Source organism: Cyprinus carpio, chromosome A6 (genome assembly GCF_018340385.1).
Source record: "Cyprinus carpio isolate SPL01 chromosome A6, ASM1834038v1, whole genome shotgun sequence".
NCBI classification, from domain to species: Eukaryota; Metazoa; Chordata; class Actinopteri; order Cypriniformes; family Cyprinidae; genus Cyprinus; species Cyprinus carpio.
Window position 1 is genome coordinate 24793032 of NC_056577.1, and position 21910 is coordinate 24814941.

The window sequence follows — 21910 nt, forward strand, 5'->3', positions numbered from 1 at the left end:
TTTTTTTTTGTCATTTTAATAATTTATTTGACAAAGTGTTTCTGTGCATTTTAACAGCAACAATGTGATTCAATTCCAACAAATAAATAAAATAAGTTAACTTCAGTCAATCTTTGGATGCACTGCAATTTACAAAGAAAACATTACAAAATAAATTACTGAAATCCAAATGAATCATACAAGATTGTGCAAGTTTTACATGCTTCTTTTCAGGAATATCTGAGAGAACAAGTGTAAGAAACATTCTGGCAGAGATGGAGGCTGACAAGATGTTACATAGGTTAAAACTCTTAATCATTTTTTGTTAATAGTTATGATTAAAACTAACCTGTAGTCCATTGACAGAAAAAGTCACTACTGAGTGTCCCTGCAAATAACTTTCCTCAAGTGTTTGGTGATTTAGATGTCAGTTTAAGTGTCACTTCAGCAGAAAGCAATAACATAATTTTTTTTTTCCCACACTCTTTGGCCAGTACACACACTACATCCTCCAGCAATTGTGAAGTTGCTTTAGCACTGACAGTGGTTTATTTGCTAAAATTGCTAGACAAAACATACAGGGAAGAGATACACATCTCGTATGCACTTCTATTTACTATCACTGCATTAATGAATCTCTGCAGTGTGTACGGCCTTTGGAAGGTACAGTAGAGTGTCATTCTGTATGTAAACACAGTTGCCGAATATGGCTGCATTCCCATGAAAAAAATAAATAATAATGCCTTCAAATATCTACATTAGGAACAGTAGCATTGTCTTTCACAATTGCATAAAGCTCAGGCTGCTTATCCCTGAATCCAACCCAAGAAAAAAAAGTTCCAGCTCCGACACTGGGACTGCTGGAGGTTGAGTAAAGCTCATTAAATTCTGAAAATGAGGAAATGTTGGTAGGGCTACAATTCTATAGTGTGCATTTGTGTGTATGTAGGGAAGAGCGAACCAAACATACAGTGCAAAGTGTATTTTTGTGTTTGTTGGTATGAGGTCAGTGCTTCAGAGTGTATGAGTGATGCAGAGGCATGACTGTGTGTATAGTGATTTTCTACTGGTAATGTACTGTGTGTCTGGATGTTTATGTGAAAGAGGAAGTGGGTGACTATATATATATATATATATATATATATATATATATATATATATATATATATATATAGCAACACAGAAGGTGAATGTGCATATATGTGCATTGTTGTACCTGGATGTATGCGTTTACAGGTCTTGGTGTATTTCTACGTGCTGGTCTGAGTTCAGTTCTGAAATGAGTTCTTCTTGCTCTTGTGTCTCTTGCTGTTGAGAAACAAACTGTTGGTAGCGTGCCTGCCGCTGGTAATCTGGATCGACATTGATCCAATTATTGGCAACCCACTTAGTCCCTCGTGTCACCACACAGCCACCATGAAGAGAATACTCATCCTGTTCACCAACCCAACCTACAGTACAACAAGATAATGAACAACATTTTCTAGATACAGTAACTTCTTAACATGGGTTCAATCAAAAGTGACATGTAAACAAATTTATGACCAAATGTAACACCACAAAATGCTCTCTGGATCTTCCTGAAATCATGTTGGAGATGGATTTATAGATTTTGAACAAAGTTGTGGAGTTCATTCCAGCTTGAATGCTGCTATCATTAAAGAAAAGGGGAACTAAGACATTCTGAAATTTAAATAAATATTCCAGTTAAACTTTTCACTGGATAATGGTAAAAAAAATGTTAAATTCAAAGTCATGCTTCTCAACTACTGTATCTACAGTACTACAAGTTTGTTATTTATCCCAAATTCAAACATTCAGTTTAGCTGAGCAACACCTTTCAGAAACTTTTTTATATTTTTATATCAAAGCATGATGTTTTGTATCAAACAATGATTAGGCAGATAGCATTTATGGATAACTAACGACACACTGATATTACACTATCATTATGTTTCACTTAACTTTATTCCAAAACAGTGTTATTTTAGTATTATTTATATACCATTATAATATTTATAAATATTTTGAATTCGCTTTTATTTTTGGAATTTACTTTTTTTTATGTGCTTTTGCCATTTTTTATTAACTATTTATTAAATATTTCTATATAGCTTTGCTTTCAATAGTTTTAGTAATTTTAGTACTTCAGCTTATTTCTAATTTTCATTGTTTCTCATTGAATATTTATATTTTATTTCAGCTTTACTTCAGTTACTTAAAATGATTTGTAATAATTTAGTACCAATAAAACAATGCATTACAAAATAGCAGATAAGTTATCTTCAGTACCTCTACCATCAGAGAGATAGTTGTACCAGAAAACTGCCGTTCCCTTAATGGGCTTCACTCTCAGGTTGCCTTTATCACAATGTTTCCTGGTGTCCAACAGATCCACATCATTCTGTATTAGTGACTGGGAAACACATGGATACATGGATCCAATTAATGGTTGTGGCATATGCGTAAAATTGGGCAAAATTATTGCGTTTGACTCACAAATACACATGCAAAGATGTTTTATTCAATAGGACACACCGCTTCTTCATAAGTCCTATTATCTGCCACTGGAAAGGTAGTCTCCCCACCTTCTTCTACATTATTAAGGTAAAACAGAACTGTGATGTACCTGCAAAAAACCCCCACAAATACTATGAACTTAAGGGGGAAAAAATGTCATTTAATTGACTGAACAATATCAGACTCGTAATCATGCTGTTATTCTAAATAAATTTCCACTTGTGTGATAATGCTTATATATTATTTATCATATTGTATGATTAAACATTATAAAATATCAAGCTTAATCTCTTTGGCTTACCTGCAGGATGTCTGGAATGGGGAGGTGGTATTGGCGGCGAGGAGAGTATGTGTGCAGGTTGTTTCAGGGTACACTGGCCCACTGTCATGATGAGCGTGGTAATGGCCGCCCTGCTCGTAACGCACCACTTGTAGAGGTTCACTTAACTCCACCAGTGAGGATGGTAGTCGTGTTAAATGAGTGACTCTTGAAAGACAGAAAGAGATAAAGCATTAATACAAACCAAGAAGAAATGACATTAAAAAAGCACAGGCAGATATTGAGAAGCTGTATAATAGGAGAGCAGATAAGGTGAGTGGTGGACACCTCTTGCGGAGGTCTTGAAGAACCTGATGTGCTCCCTGTCCCTGGTAGAGCCAGGTGTGTCTGCTGTTCCTCACCAGCTGGCTCCTCTCCACCCCACGCTGTAGCAGAAAACGCTGAAAGGCATCACTTTTGAGACGGCCGAACTCCTCTAAACTCAAAAGACCTGCGTCCAAAGAGACATATACTCAAAACATACATATGGGTACTCAGATTTAGCAAGTATTTGGTGATCTATGATAGTTGTATCCTCTGAGGGTCCTTTTATCGGATATCTGCCGTTAAGCTGTAATGTTCAAATAAGATCTTCAGCTTCGGTCTTTACCATTTCCATCCTGATCAACCTTTAGGCCATCATAGATTTCCTTAAGGTTCTCAGAAGTTAACCAGATTCCATCTCTCACTCGAGAGTGTGTCAATATCTACACCAGAAAATATGGCAGTCAATTTACAGATTACACATAAAGTAAATGAACAAACACAAACAGAGATAAACACAAGATATATCGACACATTACATTTTCTCAGCATTGCCAAACTGCAAAACCAAGGCTCAACAAACATTGACAACTGCCAACAGACCTCATGTGGTTGCAGCTGGCCATCTTGGTTTAGGTCAAGAAAATTGAAGATTTCCTCTGGACTGAGGTTGAGCTGTTGATTAAGTTCCTCTTGACCTTCAGGCACCATGACCTGACTCTCCATCAAACCCTTCAGCTGAGCCAGACGCACAACTACACCACACTCCTCCTCTGACAGAAACTCAGGGATCTCTGCAGCAACGCAAACACAAACATGGCCACAACGTTTCACACAAATGAATGAATCAACAAACACAAACACACAAAACCACTTAGACAGGAAACAATGCATGCCCTAACAAAAAGACTGAACTTTTCATTTCAGCAGGTTACCCAAAAATAAAAAATGACCTCAAAGCCTCTAATTCATGTTTGTGTTCATATAAAGAATTGTTGAGGAAATATTTGTATTACTAAAATCCACACCAATGGACAATATACATTAAGTTTATTATAAGCATGCACTGTGGTTATGTCGCCTGCTGCATTAAATGCTCAAGCACTTTTCATTAGCTGTCGATGTTTTTATAATTAATCAACTGGAAATATCACTCTGAACAAATATTCCAAAGATGAAGTTTCTGTTGTTATCATTATAACTGTTGTGTGAACTGTTCTCTTAGAATTTAAATGATTATTAAAACAGTTATCATTAGAGTTAAGAGTAACTATGGACAAATATAACTTTAAAAGTCTATTATATTATATTCGATTAAATTCTAAATATCGAAGTCCACACAACAGCGTTAACCAACACAGAGAAGCAACATCATTGGAATCATTCTCAGAATTTTTTTTCCACTTAATGATCGATATAAACAACGACAGCCAATCAGAATCCAACTGATCTTAAAGAGCTATAGTTATCTTTATTGAAGTTATTGTTCTTGATGTGAACAGGCCTTTAGCATTCAAATCAGTTAGGTAATATAATGTTCATCCAATAGTTATAACTGATTTGGCTGGAAAGGAGATAAGTGGTCGCTAGCCATATTAGGATAACCGCTCACCAGTTGTACAAGTGTGGACAACTTTTTGGCACTTTCTTTTCCTTTCAGTAGCCCCTTATTATTGCTGTACGAAAAAGACAATCTGCTAAATATCACCTTTTGTGTGTTTCATGAAAAGAAAATCATGTTTATGAACAACATTTTTTATTTTTTGGTGAACTATTCCTTTATAGCAGGGGTTCCTCAGTTCCTGGAGGGCCGCAGCCCTGCAGAGTTTAGATATAACCATAATTAAACAAATCTGATCCAGCTAATCTAATCATTATTTGAAAACTACATGGTATGTGTGTCGGAGCAGGGTTGGAACTAAACTCTTCAGGGCTGTGGCCCTCCAGGAACAGAGTTTGGCACCCTTAAATACATCAACTTGTCCTTACCAAACAGAAGGGGCTTTAGACTAAGTGTCTTCATTTCATGGACTTTCCCTGGCACCAGTGACACTTTTTGGACATGGCCCACCTAAAAAAAATGAAAAAAGACTTTGTAATTTTTGTAAGACCTAAGAATATGACAATACTCACAGAGCCCCAAATCATCTTATACTCTTTACCCGTATTCCTTCAATGCGAGGGAGATACATATTTCGAGGAAAGCCCGAGTCTGCTGGGGTCTGGGGATCTGACGGTCCAGTAACTTTATGACTGCTGTCTCTGCTTGCAAAATCCCGGTTTGCCGTTATCGCGTTAGAGCCGTTATTATAATGAACATAGAGCAGAAGTGCAATGACATTGATTATATAAACGTGGAAGAAAACCATCACCACCATGAAGTAGGAGCGAGAACACACGCTGCTCTTCTGCAGAGACGCGCGCTGACGGGGCAGAGCTCGCGGTGGCGGTGATGATGATGATGATGATGATGATGATGCGGTGTCATCCTCCTCAATATTGTCCTGGGGTTCCATCATTTTACTGATCTGTTTAAAATACACTATTTTAACCTGTTCTCAATATTATTATACAAGCCATGTTATCTGACAGGTAGAAAAAACCCGCATTAAAACAGACGTCACCCAGAAGAGTAGCTGACTGGCTAACCTGCTAAAAGGCTACTTTTGTAACAAGCTTATTAACCACACGAACAGATAGCGAAATATAACTTTACTCGATAACACCAGCGCATTTAAACTGCGTATAAAGACATTTTCGTAAGATTTCTTTTCGTCAGTGTACGCGTACCTCCGGCTTTTACACTCTGTAGCTTACTCAGCACTTCAGTTGTCAACATTCACTCTCTTGTTTACATCGAGACGCGTGATTATAGCAACTGCGCAGCTTCTAGTAGGCTATCCTGCGAGCGGCGAAGCAGCATTTTGAATTCATTCTCCTCAAAACCCCGTTGTGAGTGTCTTGTAGAGCCAGCTTAGAATTTATCTGTCAGGTTCCTTAGTTGTGCATCTCGAAGTGAACGTACAGCTGACTGGACTTTCGAGGGACGCCATTCCCTGACAACTGCTGCATCCTCCTGCAGCACTGTTCAGGTCCCACGGTAGCGACGTCCGATTGTTGAAAGAGCCGTTCTTTGGAATCGAATCTTTTGAAGGAGTCGGTTGAACACGAACACGGACCACAAACTGATCCGAACGATCCTTCGATGAATCGGACTGAGCGATTGACGATTTTTAAATGAGTGAGTTAGTAAGAATATTTGGAGTGAACGGTGACTATTTTGACTAATAGGGTGAAAATAGAATTAGTGGAATAGCAGAATGTTACAAAATACTAGAAATATGTTTACAAATGGATTTATTCTAGGGTGACCTGACGACCCCATTTTTCGGGGACAGTCCCGGTTTTTGGTGTCCTGTCCTTGACTGGAGCTGTTCCCGTTTTACATCACGTTCAAAACTGAATCGAGACAATAGTAGAGCGCTGTCATCAATTATCAATAGAGATATCGTTATCGGTTTCAAGGAAGTCACATATAGGCTACACTTTATAAGAAAGGCACGAAAGGGTGTGGGATTGTTTTGCACACAATATCAAACATTCCCTTAAAAAATCCGTCACAATATGCATCCGTCCGATATGAATTAGCAAAAATATAACCTTAAATGACATTTAAAAAGTTGTAATTACCATATACTCACAGTTCGTGAAAATGAAAATGTTAAATACAGTTAAGAACAGAAAATATTAGAAATATTTTGTTAAATGCAGTTTTATTTATCATTTATTGTCATATGTATTGTTATAATTCATAATTTTGTTATAATATTGTTTATACTGTTTTTTTTTTTTTTTTTTTGGCAATAGTTACTATTTATCTTTCATAGTGTGATTTTTGGTCAATTGTATTAAACTAGGGTCAGCCTATTCCTCAAACATTATTAAATATAATATAGTATATGGAACCTTCAACAATTTAAAAACAAAAACATATAAAAACTTATTGTCCCCGTTTTTTTTTTTTTAAGTTGAGATTTCAATAATATTTTGGCCACTGAACAAGGACATGTCCCCAGTTTTCATTTCAGAAATCTTAACACGCATAAAAACTTGGTTCAACAAGTATTTTTAGAATGTACAAAAACCGAGTAATGTAAAGTAATTATTTGATAGCAAAATGGAAAAACGGGACTACGTGACGTCCATCGCGTAAAAGAATCGGAGAATCATTTTTTAACCTTTTATTTGAAATGAACTGCTCGAAAGAACCGAATCGTGGTTGTACTGCAGCTTAGAGCGAGTAGCGCATAGCAACCCCTGGTGGTCATAATATAATAAAAGTAAAATAAAATATAACTTTGCTTGCTTAGGGTTCCCCAGAAATGGTGTTTCTTTTCTAATAGTGCAACCTTTTGAAGTCCTTCTGACAGATTCTGTCGATGTGGCTTGTGGATTATGTGAGTCATTTGCTGGATGTTAATATGGCGTTAAGGTAAGTAATGGCTATTTCTATCATAGCTGTGCAGTTTTTCTCAGTAAGTTTTTCTATAGAAGAATTATACATGTCTTTCAGTGCATTTTTCCATTAAGCATAAAGTTGGGATGTGCTATGACCAAGGTATTTGTATTCCCACGTATCTATTGGGCAAAAACACATTTTATTGGAATTATGTAGAACTAGCAATTTTTTTTTTTTAGTCAGATGAACACACACATAGATACAGATGTAACCAATGTTTTTTTTTAAAAAAAATGTTTGAAATACCATTAAAGCTATACAAATGTAACCAAATATTGAATTAAACAAAACACAAATACACTTCAGATGAGCTTTTTTATTAGTTACTGGTTTCTGTGGACATTTTACAAGGATTTCATATTATATGAGTTCTTGTTTCTCTGCCCACTCTCTTTCTCAGAGGGTTCATTCCTCAGCCTCTTTACCCTGTACACAAATTAAAAATGAATAATTAAAAACTTAAGCATTATCAAAATGTGCATAATATTGTACTTTTTAATAATGTTTCATGTTGTAGATTTTGTTTAAAATGCTTATGCACAAAATTTTGTTTATGAATAACAAAATGCTTGTGCACAAGTAATGTAATAAATAAAAGTGTGATATTTACCCTCCCGAATTCACGGCTTTTAGCTCTCAGCTTGTTGACCTGGGACTCAGCGATGTCAGCTCTCTCCTGAGCTTCCTCCAGCTCATGCTGCACCTTTCTGAACCTGGTCAGGTGAGTGTTGGCCTGTTCCTCCTGACAATGAAATAACACTTGTTTAGGTTTATCATATCCAGAATATTTTTGTAGTGTACCACTCTTCAAACTTTAAAATTACTCACAGCATCTTCACTCTGTCTCTTGTAGGACTTGACTTTCAGTTGAAGTTTGTCCACAAGGTCTTGCAGTCTGATAATATTCTTCTTATCTTCCTCAGTCTGTGTCAGAAAAACATAATGCCTTAATTGGACCGTTTATCATACCTACATATACATATGTTTGTTTCATGGAGTACCTGATAAGTCAGTTCCTTCAATTTTCTTTCATATTTGCGGACTCCTTTCACAGCTTCAGCATTGCGTCTCTGTTCTGCTTCAACTTCGCCCTCCAGCTCACGAACCTGAAATACAGATTATAATTAAAATTATTCCTGACTTTATGCTTGTGATAAACCATGGGACCACACTCTTTCGTCGCTTAATACTTTATTTTGGTGTCTCAGTTTATTAGATTACTTTGTATATGAAACCATGATCCACACTCACAAAAATAGTCTTCTTTTAACATCTTTTTTTGTTACATTTATCACCAGCAGGACAAAACATCAACATTTCGACTCAAGGCCTTCAGTGCGTTGAATAATTCAGTCCCTCCACCCACTTTTTAAATCATTAATTATATTGACGTCATCATTCATCTGCAAAATTAGCCAATGTTAAGACTCTGAAAATTTCATGTACCATGTGTATAGCCACATACCCTGGCCTCCAGTTTCTGGAGCTGCTTCTTTCCACCCTTCAAGGCCAGACTCTCAGCCTCATCCAGACGGTGCTGCAGGTCTTTGACTGTAACATCCAGGTTCTTCTTCATCCTCTCAAGATGAGCACTTGTATCCTGCTCTTTCTTCAGCTCCTCTGCCATCATGGCAGCCTGGAATAATTATTTTACTCCGAATTCAGTTTCTTTGGCTAATAAGGATGTGTAAATTACTAGTCGACAGCCAGTTAAAGTACATCAAAATATACACAACATATCAATGAACAGTTTCTTACTTACATCAGTTATTGCTTTCTTTGCCTTATCTTCAGCATTGCGTGCTTCCTGGACTGCATCTTCCATCTCACCTTGAATCTGAACAAGGTCTGCTTCCAGTTTCTTCTTGGTGTTAATAAGACTGGTATTCTGAAGAAGTTAAAAGAATGTTAAAAAATTATTTTGATTATGAGTTATTCCTTAAGAAAATACTTATAACAAATCATTCTTCTTACTTGGGAGTGTAAGAGAGTCACTCGCTCACTGGCATCCACAAGTTCCTGCTCAGCCACTTTGCGAGCTCTATCTGTCTGCTCCAGAGCAGATCTCAGCTCCTCAATCTCTGCCTGCATCAGGTTATTCCTGCGTTCAACCATAGCAACCTGCTCTTTCAAGTCCTCTTGTGTTCGTAAAGCCTCATCAAGATGGAGTTGAGCATCCTAAAGTAATCAAATAATAATTAGATCTTCTGATCTCATTAGTCAGATCAAGATATAGTGCTACACTGCTGTAACAGAACAAACCTTGAGTTGTCCCTGGACGTTCCTGAGCTGTTTCTGAGCTTCAGAAGCCTGGCGATTTGCATGACTCAACTGAATCTCCATCTCATTGAGGTCTCCTTCCATCTTCTTCTTGATTCTCAGAGCATCATTTCTGCTTCTGATTTCAGCATCCAGGGTGGTCTGCATGGAATCAATGATTCTCTGGCTGTTTCGCTTGATCTGTTCAATCTCCTCATCCTTCTCAGCCAGTTTCCGATCAATCTCTCCTTTCACTTGGTTCAGCTCAAGCTGAACACGAAGAATCTTGGATTCTTGATGCTCTAGGGTCGCCTGAAATTTAGGATAGTTTTTAGGGAATTGTTTGCTAGAACAGTGGAAATAATGTCAATTAAAAAAATAAGCACCAAATTACCTCAGCTTCTTCAAGTGCGGCCTGGATTTCAGATTTCTCTATTTCAGCAGTTTTCTTTCCTTTTTCCAGCTCATGAATAGTCTTTCCAGTTTCACCAAGTTGCTCAGTCAAATCTGAGATCTCCTCTGTATACATGAAAGGGTGCATGATTAACAGTGGGTTGAAACACTATTCTGGAGAAGATCTAAAAAAGCAAAATAAAAGATCACTGATAATTCTGCAGTGAATGATTGTACGTACGCTGAAGGTTCTTGTTTTCCCTCTTCAGAGTCTCCAGGTGGTCCAAAGCCTCCTCATAAGAATTTTTCATTTTGAAAAGTTCTGTGCTAAGAGAACGAGCCTCCTTCTGGGCTCCTTCCAGCTCTGCCTGGCTCTCCTCATATTTCTGCTTCCATTCTGCCAAGACCTATATGGCATTTAACATTATACCTATGGTGAGGTGCATCACAACAATATTGAATGTAAGTGAAATAATGTGCAAAAGACGCAGTTGCTTTACCTTATCAAAGTTCCTTTGTTTCTTGTCAAGGTTGGCAGCCAAAGCATTAGCTCTCTCCACATCAATCATGAAATCCTCAACTTCATTTTGCAGTCGCTGCTTGGTCTTTTCCAAAGAGGCACATTTGGCATTCACAGCCTCAATGGACTCCTCAGCATCCTGCAAACGTTGAGCAAGCTTTTTCCTAAGAGCAACAATGAAATGTTAGTCATTGCTATTGCTTAATTTCTTGTTGTGAGAACATTTAAACACGTGATTTTATTTACTTCGCTTCCTCAAGCTCTTCAGTACGCTGAATGGCATCAGTCTCGTATTTGGTTCTCCACTGAGCTACTTCACTGTTGGCCTTTGACATGCCACGCTGGAGCTCAGATTTGGCCTCCTGTTCCTCCTCGTACTGCTCTCTGAGCATATCACAGTCATGTCGTGCTGACTGGACAGCATGAGCCAGGGCATTTTTGGCCTTTTGAAACAATAAAAATGTTCCAGTGTTTCTCAGTAGGTTCAGTTCATAAGGTTATTAATTAAGAAAATGCTAATTCCTTACCTTGACTTCTTCCTCAATTTGCCTCTTCAGGTCTTCAATCTGCTGAGTGAAAGCCTGTTTGCTTCGAGTCAGCTGAGAAACTGAAGCCTCTTTTTCTTCTAGTTGACGTCCGATTTCACCTCATAGATTTAATGATGGTCAATAACTGTAGTGTTGTATAGGTGTGTGCATAGAGAATGCCATTTTTTTATCCCTACTGTAAAAATACTACTTACCATTTTCGGCCTGAAGTCTTGCCTTTTGAGCAACTAGATCATTGATTTGGCGTACATGTTCGTCATGCTTTGACTTAAACTCACTCAACTGATCTTCTTGTGTACGGCACATCTTTTCAAGATTTGTCTGCAAAACAATTTTTTTTGATGGATTTTTTTTTTTACACAATTACAGGGCTGTTTCATATTCAATTCTTCATAAATATGTTAATACTTGCCTTTGATTTGGCAACAGCCTCCATACTGCTTGACAAGTCATCAATCTCCATTTTAAACTCACTTTTCTCTTTTTCCAGCTTCTGTTTCACACGCTGGAGGTTGTCGATCTGCTCTCCCAGCTCTGCCACAGTGTCAGCCTGCTTCTTACGAAGAGCTGCAGCCGTTGCTTCATGCTGCAAAGTGGACTCCTCCAGATCACGGCGTAATCTCAGGAACTCAGCCTCACGTTTTTTGTTCATCTCAATCTGGGCAACAGTGGCACCACCTGCTTCTTCAAGCCTCTCGCTGATCTCCTCAAGTTCCCTGGAGAGATCAGATCTCTGCTTCTCGACCTTAGCACGAGCAGCACGTTCTGCCTCAATTTCTTCCTCCAGCTCCTCAATACGAGCCTGTGGTAGCAAAACTTTAATGAGTTACAGTTAACTACAAGAAATAAGCATAAAATCAGAGGATCACTTTGAGTGACCTGAAGTTCTTTAATCTTCTTCTGGAGCTGAATGCCAAGAGACTGCTCGTCTTCAATCCTGCTCAGAAGTTGACTTGACTCAAAGTCCTTCCTGTTAAAAGAAAAGAAATGTTATAATTATTCTGAAAGTGGACAAGGGGTCTGAATTATGATGTAAGTAGGATAGGATGACAATGTTTTATTAGTTCCTCACTTTTTCAGCCTTTCTTCTAGTTGTTGCTTGTCATTCTCCAGGTCCATTATGGATTCCTGGGCAAGTTTCAAATCACCCTCAAGCTTTCTTTTGGCTCTCTCGAGGTCCATACGGAGTTTCTTCTCCTGCTCCAGAGAGCCTTCCAGCTGTTTCACAAATGTGAAAGATTAGTAACCATTATTTTCCTCTAAAATATTACTTAAATGTTTGATTTCTGCTCCTTGTTGTAACAATAACTAGACAGATAAGTACTAGTTTGCACTTATTTGTTACATTTCAAACTCACGTCATCAACTTGCTGCTCAAGCTTTGCTTTGGCTTTTGTCAGAGTGTTGACTTTGTCCTCCTCTGCCTGGAGATCATCAAGAATCTGTTGATGTGCCTCTTGGACGGCTTTCTTCTCCTTAGTCAGCTTAGCAATAACCTCATCTTGAGATGTCAATTCTTCAGTAAGGTTTTTAACCTAAGAGATACAGTGGATAATTTGAGTGACTGCAACCTGATTAAAAGAACGTTTACCAAAACCTGTTTCTCAAGATATTAACCTTGTTCTCAGTGGCATGCTTCTCCTTCTCCACTTTGGCTAAGGTAAGCTCTAAATCATCAATGTCTTTCTTCAGCTCAGAGCACTCATCCTCTAGTTTTCTCTTCTTGGCTGTCAGTTCAGCGTTGATTTCTTCCTCATCCTCTAATCTTTCACTTGCCTCTTTAAGGTTTGACTCAAGCTGGATCTTGCTTTTGATTAGTCCTTCACATCTCTCCTCAGCATCAGAAAGGTTTTCTGTTTCCTGTTTATTAGAGCATCATTTGTTGTTAGATTTATTTTTTAAGTTGTTTATTTATGTTATGATGATAAATTGATTATTTGTGATCTTTTCAGCAGGAAAAACTCACAGCTGCCACTTGTAACTGCAGGGCATTTTTCTCCTGCATGAGGGAAACCATCTTCTCTTCCAGCTCCTTCTTCTTGGCAAGTGCCTTTGCTAGATCCTCCTTCATTTTTTCAAAATTCTCTTTCATGGCTGCCATTTCCTTCTCAGTCTCTGCAGTCTTTAGCAGAGGCTTGATTTTAAAATACAGCTTCATCCATGGCCAGTGTTTCACATTCATGAATGAGCGGATGTTGTACTGGACGGTGAAGATGGACTCTCTGAATCATAGAATCAGAAGAAAAGGTCAGATCCCGTGTGTGAATATGAAGTGTAAGTATATTTTTAAGCAAAAACAAACCTTCTCTCCATCATTTTGACAAACTCTTTCCTCATAACATAGCCTCTGCAAAGTGCTTGAGTCATGGTCACAAGGATAACAAGTTTTTCATCTCGCATCTCCTCAAGGGTGCCCAGAAGCCCAGCTTTGAAGAACACCTGAAATTTGGTTTGGTTTTCACCTGGTTAATGGCAGCTGTATTATCAACAGTGATTATAGAGTCTTGTAAACATCCTAACCTTGGTGTGTCCAAACTTGTACTGGGTATGATCCACATCAATGGAGGTAAGGAGCTTCTCTGAAGCCTTCTTATTGTCAATGAACTGACCCTCAGGGATGACACTTGCATTCAATACTTTGTATCTAAAGAAAAGTAAGTAAGTAAGTAATTCAAAATATGACATTATTTACCTTGAATTAATTCAATAATGTGGTTTCAGAATCATACTAAGTTGAAATTTGCACCAGGATGGTACATACATGAAGTACTAAGAGAGGACACCGGTCTCACTCACTAATCTTGTGTACATGTTTTTGTGTGTAAAAGCTATGTATGTGCATTTCCATTTATTCTGCATTTATAAGATCTTGTTGGCCACGCAAGAGAAGCATATATGTGTGCGAGAGAAAGCACGCTTGTTTCATGCAAATTACTAGCTGTGGGTACGTCCCCCTCACTTAGAAAAATCTATATTCATCAACATTACAACAAGGCGGAGAACAATTTTTTTAAAAACATATTTATACATAATGTACATAAATTACCTCTGCTTAAAGTCAGCATAGAGGATTCTGCTTGGGAAACCTTTTCTGCAAATTCTAATTCCTTCCAGTACACCGTTACAGCGCAACTGGTGGATGACCAGAGGGTTCTCCATTAGACCTAAAATAAAAAGAGTTAAATAAACTTGATTATTGTTTTTATAAAAGACGCTCATGTTCATTTTAACACAGAATCACTCCTTTAAATATATTGCATGCTTTTCTGTACTGTAACTAATGGAAAAATGATTGACCTGGAGTCTTTGATTCATTTGGAATCAAGCAACGGACAAAATGAGGATGAGTGCTTCTCAGGTTGGTCATCAGTTTGCCCAAGTTCTCCTGAAGGTTGAAGAATAAACAGACAAGCTATCACCCAGTACCCCTTAATAAAAATATGATAAAATATTAAGGAGTAAAATGAAACCACATAATTACCCGGAACAGAGCAGACACAGTCTGGAAGGAGCCGCCCTTCTTTTTCCCACCCTTTCTGCCACCAGATTCAGCTGTTGATTAAGAAGTATAGTAAAGAACTCTCTGGTAAATAATGCCAAGTACAGAAATAAATATTTTTGTTGACAGAACTCAGTTTTCATATTTGCATCCTAATGGTTCAATCATAAATGTATGAATTGGTATGGCAGACCTTCAGCAGAAGCATGAGCAGGATACAGGTGAGCCAACAGTTTCATTGCAGATTTCTGGTACAGCTGAGTGACAGAGTCGTTTAGAGGGTCCTTGTTCTTATCCAGCCAGCCTGTGATGTTGTAATTCACAGTTCCAGCATAGTGCACCAAGGAGAAGTGGGCCTCAGGCTTGCCTTTGACAAGTTTGGGCTTCTGGAAGCATGCACTTTTACCAAGATGCTGGTCATGCAGCTTGTTCTTGAAGGTTGTGTCTGTTGCCTTAGGGAACATACACTCCTCCTCGAGGATGGAGAAAATACCCATTGGCTGCAAGAAAGAAAAAAAATACAGGCAAATTTTCTTAAGATAAGAAAAGGAATCAAAGCAAAACAAAGCAGATATGCTAAAAGAAAAACACTATGTCCTAAAGTTGAAATTTGTTACCTTCTCAATAAGCTCAATGCAAGCAGCCAAGTCCATACCGAAGTCAATGAACTCCCACTCAATACCTTCTTTCTTGTATTCCTCTTGTTCCAGCACAAACATGTGGTGGTTGAAAAACTGTTGCAGTTTCTCGTTTGTGAAATTAATGCACAGCTGCTCCAGGCTATTGTACTGTAGTGAACATAAAATATTTCAGTCTCAGAACCAAGAATCTAAAGCATCAGATTCATAATTTTTATCTTGTTAACTTACATCAAAGATTTCAAACCCAGCAATGTCAAGCACTCCGATGAAGAATTGTCTTGGCTGTTTGGTTTCCAGCATCTCATTGATTCGGACAACCATCCACAAGAACATTTTCTCATAGACTGACTTGCACAGAGCCATGGCTGCATTATTCACCTTATTTAGAAAAAAAGAATGCCATTTTATACCATTTCATTGTTTAAAAAACAGCCTATTCATTAAAATTCAGCGAATGCTATTCTAAATAATATATTTTTAAATGCACACACCTGAGGAACAGTTTGACCTTTGGTCACAAATTCATTCCCGACCTTCACTCTGGGATAACACAAAGCTTTCAGCATGTCCGCAGAGTTCAGTCCCATAAGGTAAGCGATTTTATCAGCCACTGGAAAAATATTTCAAGTAAATGATTGATATATTATTAAAAATAATATATATTTCCATCCATATTGTAACCATATACTGTATGAATGTTTCTACAGCTGAATTTAGACTGAATTCGCACCCTCCGTTCCATCAGGCTCTGCCTGCTCTTCCCTCTGCTTCTGCTTGAACTTCATGTTCCCATGATGCATCACAGCTCCTGTCAGCTTGTAGATGCTTATTTTCTCATCAGCAGTAAAGCCCAGGATATCAATGGCTGTCTGCAAGTCAGAGACAATCACGTGTCTGTTGTCATTTGATTAGGACATAATAATTTTAAAGTCTTTGTTGCTGATTATGCATTGCAATTACGAAATAGGCTTTTTATGTAAATTACTTGACAAGCTGATTTCTGCTTACATCAGTTGCAATGAACTCTTCCACATCATCAATGCTCTTGACTGTGATCTCCCCGTGGCTGATCATGGGATAGTCGAATGGGTTCGTTGTGATCAGAAGAGACTCTACAAAAGGAATGTCAAGAAAGAAAGACTTAATACTACTTCAAAGATTGAATGCTCATAGTATCTGTTCTTGCATTCTTTAGAAGAATTATATTAAATTCACACTAAATATTGCAAAATATGATCTTAATGCAATAATGTACAGTTTCTTACCCAGCAGTTCTGGCTTATGGCCAGTGCAGAGCTGGTAGAAGATGTGGTAGCTCCTCTCAGCAGACAACTGGAAAGTTACTCTGGACTTTTCCAGCAGATCTATGGATCAGTAACATGATTACCAGAGAAATAAAAAGAATGTTCATAAAATCAGTCAGTTGAAATCTAAAAGAATGAAGGACTCACAAGTTTCAATGTCAGCTGAGGCCAGTTTTCCAGTTGTGCCAAAATGAATTCGGATGAATTTACCCTGAAGAATTTAAAGGTAGAAAATAAATTTTTATCATGAAAATATTTATAAAAAATTCCATTACAGAATCAAAACACACAGAAAACCATACATACAAAGCGGGAAGAGTTGTCATTCCTCACAGTCTTGGCATTTCCATAGGCTTCCAGCAAGGGGTTTGCTGCAATGATTTGATCTTCAAGTGACCCCTGATGGGCACATAATGTGTTAGATATGCCAGTCAAATAAGTGTCCTACTGCTTGTTTTCAATTGATGTTGTAACCATAAAATCTAATAATTCCATCCTCATTATCATATTGGCAAACAAATAGCATAGATACCTGCATTTTTCCAGGAGTGGCATCTGTCTTCTTCTGTCCAGATACAGCAATTGTTGCAAAGTACTGGATGACACGTTTGGTGTTCACAGTCTTTCCTGCACCGGATTCTCCACTGAAAATATGGTCCAAGATATTATACTATGCATCAGACTTCACAGTTTCTGCTTATCACACAGTAATGCTTTTGCATTTCAAAATACTTACGTAATCAGGATAGACTGATTCTCACGATCTACAAAGAGAAAGTAATTTTTTACATTCTAATACTAGCACAGTTAGCATTTTTTAAAACAGAACTTTTAACAATCTTAGCCGCTGAACTTCAGCCATAAACTTTATTTTTTCGTACCAGTGAGCATGAACTGATAGGCATTGTCAGAGATGGAGAAGATGTGAGGTGGGGCTTCAACTCTTTTTTTGCCTCTGTAGCCTGCCACAACTTTAGCATCATACACTGGGAGCCACTTATAGGGGTTCACAGTGACACAGAACAACCCGGAGTAGGTCTGCAAAAGAGGATTTTAGCTTAACTAAAACAGCATAATGCATTTGAAGTATGAAGTTCTGTTCATTTTATTACTTACGTAGATCATCCATGCTGCATAACGCTCTTTGAGGTTGTACAGCACAGTGGCTTCATTGAGGTGGGTCATCATGGCCATGTCCTCGATCTTATCGAACTTGGGGGGATTCATTGGAAAAATGTCATCCTCCTTCACTGTGAGGGTCTGGAGGGAGTGTCATTTTACAGTCATCAAAGAAGCAATGCCTATGGATGTAAAATTTATTTGGCAAATTTTATCTAAGTATCTCTTATACCCACTTTGCCGCACAGAGTTTGCACTGTTACTTTGCCACCTTCCCGACTCTTGAGGACCCCTTTGAGGTACATCTCCTTGGGTTCAGTGACAAAATAGGCCGTTTTGGCATCAAATGGCTTATTTTGAGCTTCCAGTCGTTCCTTCTCTGGCTTGCGGAGGTAGATGGCCGCAGTGCCAAAACACTCCATATCCGGTTCCACACTCATGGTGGCACTCTAAAAAAAAAAAACCAATACTTTTTGTAATGCAGGTTATATTCAAAGGAACATTTACGTTTATGTATGTGTGATATTATCCTTTAACATTAGATTAAAGTGTAAAATAACCCAGTACTTTATGTACTTGGTGAATTAACCCAAAACCAAAAATTCTACAGCATTGAATCATATATATACTAATAAAACTTCATATTTGGGGGATGGTGGTTGAGAATGACAATACCTTGTTAACGAGCAGAAAGATATGCATGAATTGTCACAAGCAACTTAAAAAATATCAATATGTCACATTGTTAACATTTACAGTTCATTTAAAAGATGCTCTGTGTTTACCTTTGTATTGCACCAACTCTTAGGACTTGATGTTGATGTTGTAATTCACCACCTCTGTGTACTGTAAACAAAAACAAGGCATTCGTTGTCAGCTGAAACTTGCCCAAATGATAAAATAAGTAGTTAAGGGAAAAATAATTCACTGAGGAGCACAATGTTGTCATTTGTAATAAAAAGCCTAAAATATCCCTGTTTGTGAAAAGTTAAAAAGAAAAAGCAGAATTGTGCGTAGAGAAACCATCTACTTTGTGGCTTAGCGTTCAAACACTCACCTTAGCCGTCTAGCTGTGAGCCCAAGGAGGAGTCAGGAAAGCCCTGTTTTATACAGAGGCGCAAGTGTCCTGTCAGCACATTTCAGCATCTCATTTTAGGTCATGAGTCCTGTATGCTCATTCCTATTTGACCCCTTCAGCAGCATCACTGTATTATTTTTATCTCTTGAAATGAGAAGGAGTTCCAGGATGGGTTTTATCTCTTTAAAATGTTATTGTCCAGTACAGAAATGTGGAGAGCTTTTTTTCTTTTTTCTTTTTTTTTTTAGCCCATTTTAAGTGTTTAAATGTAAATCTCTGTTTTGAACTACTTGTCTCTATTGGTCAGAATTTGCATTGTTACAGTATGCACAAAAATTAATCAAGTGAGAAAACAAAACTATTATTCCAAGAGTCCTGAGTCATGAACCTACAAGTATAATACATTTTACTTTTTAACTGAAAGAATTCAATTGGTACAAATAAGGAGAGCAAATTAATAACCACAATGCGGAAGTCAGTGCAACTAACCCTCAGTCATAAATCCTTCTTATGAATGTCTGGCAATAATAAGTAATCCACCTCGTTGTTGAGAAGACTTTAAATGTCATTGGTATAAAGTTGCAGGAGCCTTACAAATTTAACGTTACAAAGAAACCAGATTGGTATACTTCTGGCCCTTCAAGAAACAAGCAGGGATGCCAAAAGACCATGCCTTTTCTTGCCAAGAACAGCTGAGGCTCACCAGGCCTCTCCTGGGGATGAAACAAAGTCCAAGGTGGTGACAAAATCCTTGATGTCAAAAGCCAACTTGTGTCATTGTGTGCTAATAGCTGGGCCTTTCCACACAGAGAGTTCTGGAAGAATGTATGCAAGACCTTTTATTCACTTGTGAATAGTGTTCATTATTCATTTAAAATAGTGGATCAGGACCTCTTTAGTCTGATGGTCCTCCTCTGTTTGGCTAAGTGTAACATGAGATTTGATTTAAAGTAGGCTTTGTGAGCCTTAAGGTCAGTCTTTCCACTGCAAAGGTGATCTCATGCTGGCAAAGAGCAGAAAACTTTAAAAATTGTGGGGGAGTTACTCTTGAGATATAATGGGCTTAATCACCCACACATAACTACATTCTTATTTGGACAAAATGCAAATATAGCCATCAGTGCAGTCTTGGCCTATTAAATGGCAGCAGGCTTAGGGGATTTATTGTGTCTTGAACTTCCTGCATTACATTACAAAACAAAATCCAAGTGTTTTAGTGTCTGTCAAGAGCCTGCAAGTGTGCGGCATTAAATAATGTGGGTTGGTATAATGGTTCGGATGAGACAGTCGTATCATAGTTTCAAGTCATTGCAGCTTCTTATTTTAGGACTTCGAAATATAATACAGCATCTTTGCTTCTCGTGGTAAAAGACAAATGAGTTTGTACTGGCTCTGCTTTATTGTGTGAGTATGATGCCACATTTACACTTTTAACCGTGCAAAGATCAGCTGCTTATGAAGCCTCTCTATCTCTTGGTGGATGCAGTTGGGTCCTTCTGAGTACCACCTAAGCTTTATATTTTCATTTATAAAATATTTTTGATGCAGTTGTACGATATTGCACAGACTTGGTTTGGAGTGCTTTTAACTTTTGTGTTAACTCATAGAGTGCGGTTTTCTAAAATATTGGTTCAAACCATGGCAGAATGAGTAGGGACAGAAGGATAAGATCCTGGTGCTGTTCATCCCTTCATCCTGAGAGATGATTCTTAAATGTAACCTTAAGAAAGCAGCAGTATAGCGAACCTGCAAGTTATATTTAGTAAGCTGAGAAAACATAATTTATATATATATATTTCATGTAATGCTGTATAATTTTTGAGACACCACCAGCACAATACATGAAGGTCTGCATCCCAATTTGCATATTATTCATAACAAGAGTTTATAAACGTTCTCATTTTAACAAATGCGACAAGGAAGGTGAGTCCAAAGAGTCTACAGAAGATGAAGTGGCCAGATGATATGATTTAAATTTTTGTGTTACAAGCAAAATGACTGGGGGGCGTCCGCAGGAATGTATTTTTTTTTTTTTTTTTTGTAGGATGTGCGCCCTCTTGTAACCATCGTGCGCTCCTACACCCATATATTAAGCAAAATAATCTTAGTACTGATCGATAATCAAAATTAAAATATTAAAATTAAAATATTGTTAGAATAAAATAAAATTGATATAAACGAAAAATCATAATATTTAACCATGTCATGTTGGACTAATTTAAACACCTTTTTCATTATAATTACGATTTCATAACGTAATTATAATACATCATTATAACGCATTAATTATGCATGGCGCACGCAGTTAAAATAGTTTTGCCATTTATGTGCTCTTAAAGTATCATTTCTAAAAAATGAGTGAAGAAAGAAAATTATTAGGGGCACAAGGTAGGAAGCGACGCAAAGAAGAGAAAAAAGGAGCAGAAAATATAAGGTAAAAATCACAAGGTATTAACTGTGTATTTGCCCGTGATGTTTATGTAGTATTTTGAAATAGCCTTTTTAGAACATTTTAACTGGCAACACTGACACCGTGGAATGTTTTTGCTTGAGTTAACTGCTTATTTACTTTTACTTTATTAAAAAAAATGTAAGCTTCTGTAATGATGTTTTAATATCAGTTACATACTGCTTTCTTTTAATTCACCAAAAAGTGTCTAAATGTCTTTTGAAAAAAAAAAAAACATGACTAGGACTATAATCTTGCATTCATAAAATGAAATAATTAAGTTTAAGTATGTCATTTTCCACTGTACTTATGCACAAAATTGAAATGAAAGGTATATGTTAATTAGACTAACTAGCTAGCTAGCTGGCTAACATGTACAAATAAATTACTAAATTTAGACTATTTAGTTAGACTATTTTAAGGCATTTCATATTGCTCATATTTCTCTTTGTTGTAATAAGTACTTGTCACTGTAGGCATAGTTGTGGGAGTAGCTCAT

General features: G+C 37.5%; 2 protein-coding genes across 5 annotated transcripts; both read right to left on the reverse strand.

Moving 5' to 3' along the window:
* Positions 1 to 6209, reverse strand: LOC109091487 (transmembrane prolyl 4-hydroxylase-like). Of its 4 annotated transcripts, none has more exons than XR_006160279.1 (10): positions 5245 to 6208; positions 5072 to 5153; positions 3686 to 3876; positions 3429 to 3525; positions 3107 to 3269; positions 2801 to 2986; positions 2518 to 2608; positions 2272 to 2395; positions 1153 to 1430; positions 1 to 1122 (listed from the first exon to the last, which is right to left on the reverse strand). XR_006160279.1 is itself a non-coding variant. In XM_042758623.1 (10 exons), the coding sequence occupies exons 2-10, from the start codon at positions 5599 to 5601 to the stop codon at positions 1210 to 1212; spliced, it is 1512 nt and encodes a 503-aa protein (XP_042614557.1). In that variant the 5' UTR covers positions 5602 to 5610; positions 5873 to 6209; the 3' UTR covers positions 1 to 1209. The 4 variants fall into 4 exon arrangements, 3 of the variants coding, with proteins under 3 accessions (XP_042614557.1, XP_042614556.1, XP_042614555.1); XM_042758623.1 differs by having other exon boundaries at positions 1 to 1430; positions 5245 to 5610; positions 5873 to 6209; XM_042758622.1 differs by having other exon boundaries at positions 1 to 867; positions 1196 to 1430; positions 5245 to 6209.
* Positions 6210 to 7878: 1669 nt separating this feature from the next.
* LOC109091484 (myosin heavy chain, fast skeletal muscle-like) lies at positions 7879 to 19411 on the reverse strand. Its single transcript, XM_042758597.1, has 40 exons — positions 18670 to 19411; positions 18121 to 18333; positions 17882 to 18025; positions 17647 to 17803; positions 17502 to 17529; positions 17298 to 17409; positions 17072 to 17164; positions 16913 to 16976; positions 16727 to 16825; positions 16470 to 16573; positions 16192 to 16330; positions 15953 to 16071; positions 15690 to 15839; positions 15438 to 15608; positions 15014 to 15320; positions 14803 to 14873; positions 14619 to 14706; positions 14368 to 14485; positions 13842 to 13965; positions 13624 to 13760; positions 13288 to 13543; positions 12939 to 13181; positions 12680 to 12856; positions 12394 to 12539; positions 12201 to 12291; positions 11734 to 12123; positions 11516 to 11642; positions 11301 to 11419; positions 11020 to 11216; positions 10754 to 10937; positions 10495 to 10660; positions 10255 to 10379; positions 9864 to 10172; positions 9576 to 9779; positions 9364 to 9489; positions 9067 to 9237; positions 8603 to 8707; positions 8430 to 8525; positions 8212 to 8343; positions 7879 to 8027 (listed from the first exon to the last, which is right to left on the reverse strand). Exons 2-40 carry the CDS (start codon positions 18322 to 18324, stop codon positions 8007 to 8009), a joined length of 5814 nt encoding a protein of 1937 aa, XP_042614531.1. The 5' UTR covers positions 18325 to 18333; positions 18670 to 19411; the 3' UTR covers positions 7879 to 8006.
* Between the last annotated feature and the right edge of the window lie 2499 nt (positions 19412 to 21910).

What these genes read in the sequence shown, in the direction of transcription:
- LOC109091487 (XM_042758623.1), bottom strand. Translation starts at nt 5,601, where the DNA reads ATGATGGAACCCCAGGACAATATTGAGGAGGATGACACCGCATCATCA. An exon ending in TCTAAAGCCCCTTCTGTTTG is followed by an intron (nt 3,877 to 5,071) that starts GTAAGGACAAGT and finishes GCGTTGCTGCAG; the next exon opens with AGATCCCTGAGTTTCTGTCA. An exon ending in GGTTGATCAGGATGGAAATG is followed by an intron (nt 3,270 to 3,428) that starts GTAAAGACCGAA and finishes CTTTGGACGCAG; the next exon opens with GTCTTTTGAGTTTAGAGGAG.
- LOC109091484 (XM_042758597.1), bottom strand. Translation starts at nt 18,324, where the DNA reads ATGAGTGTGGAACCGGATATGGAGTGTTTTGGCACTGCGGCCATCTAC. An exon ending in ATGCAGCATGGATGATCTAC is followed by an intron (nt 17,804 to 17,881) that starts GTAAGTAATAAA and finishes CCTCTTTTGCAG; the next exon opens with ACCTACTCCGGGTTGTTCTG. An exon ending in AAATTGAGGAAGAAGTCAAG is followed by an intron (nt 11,217 to 11,300) that starts GTAAGGAATTAG and finishes TTGTTTCAAAAG; the next exon opens with GCCAAAAATGCCCTGGCTCA.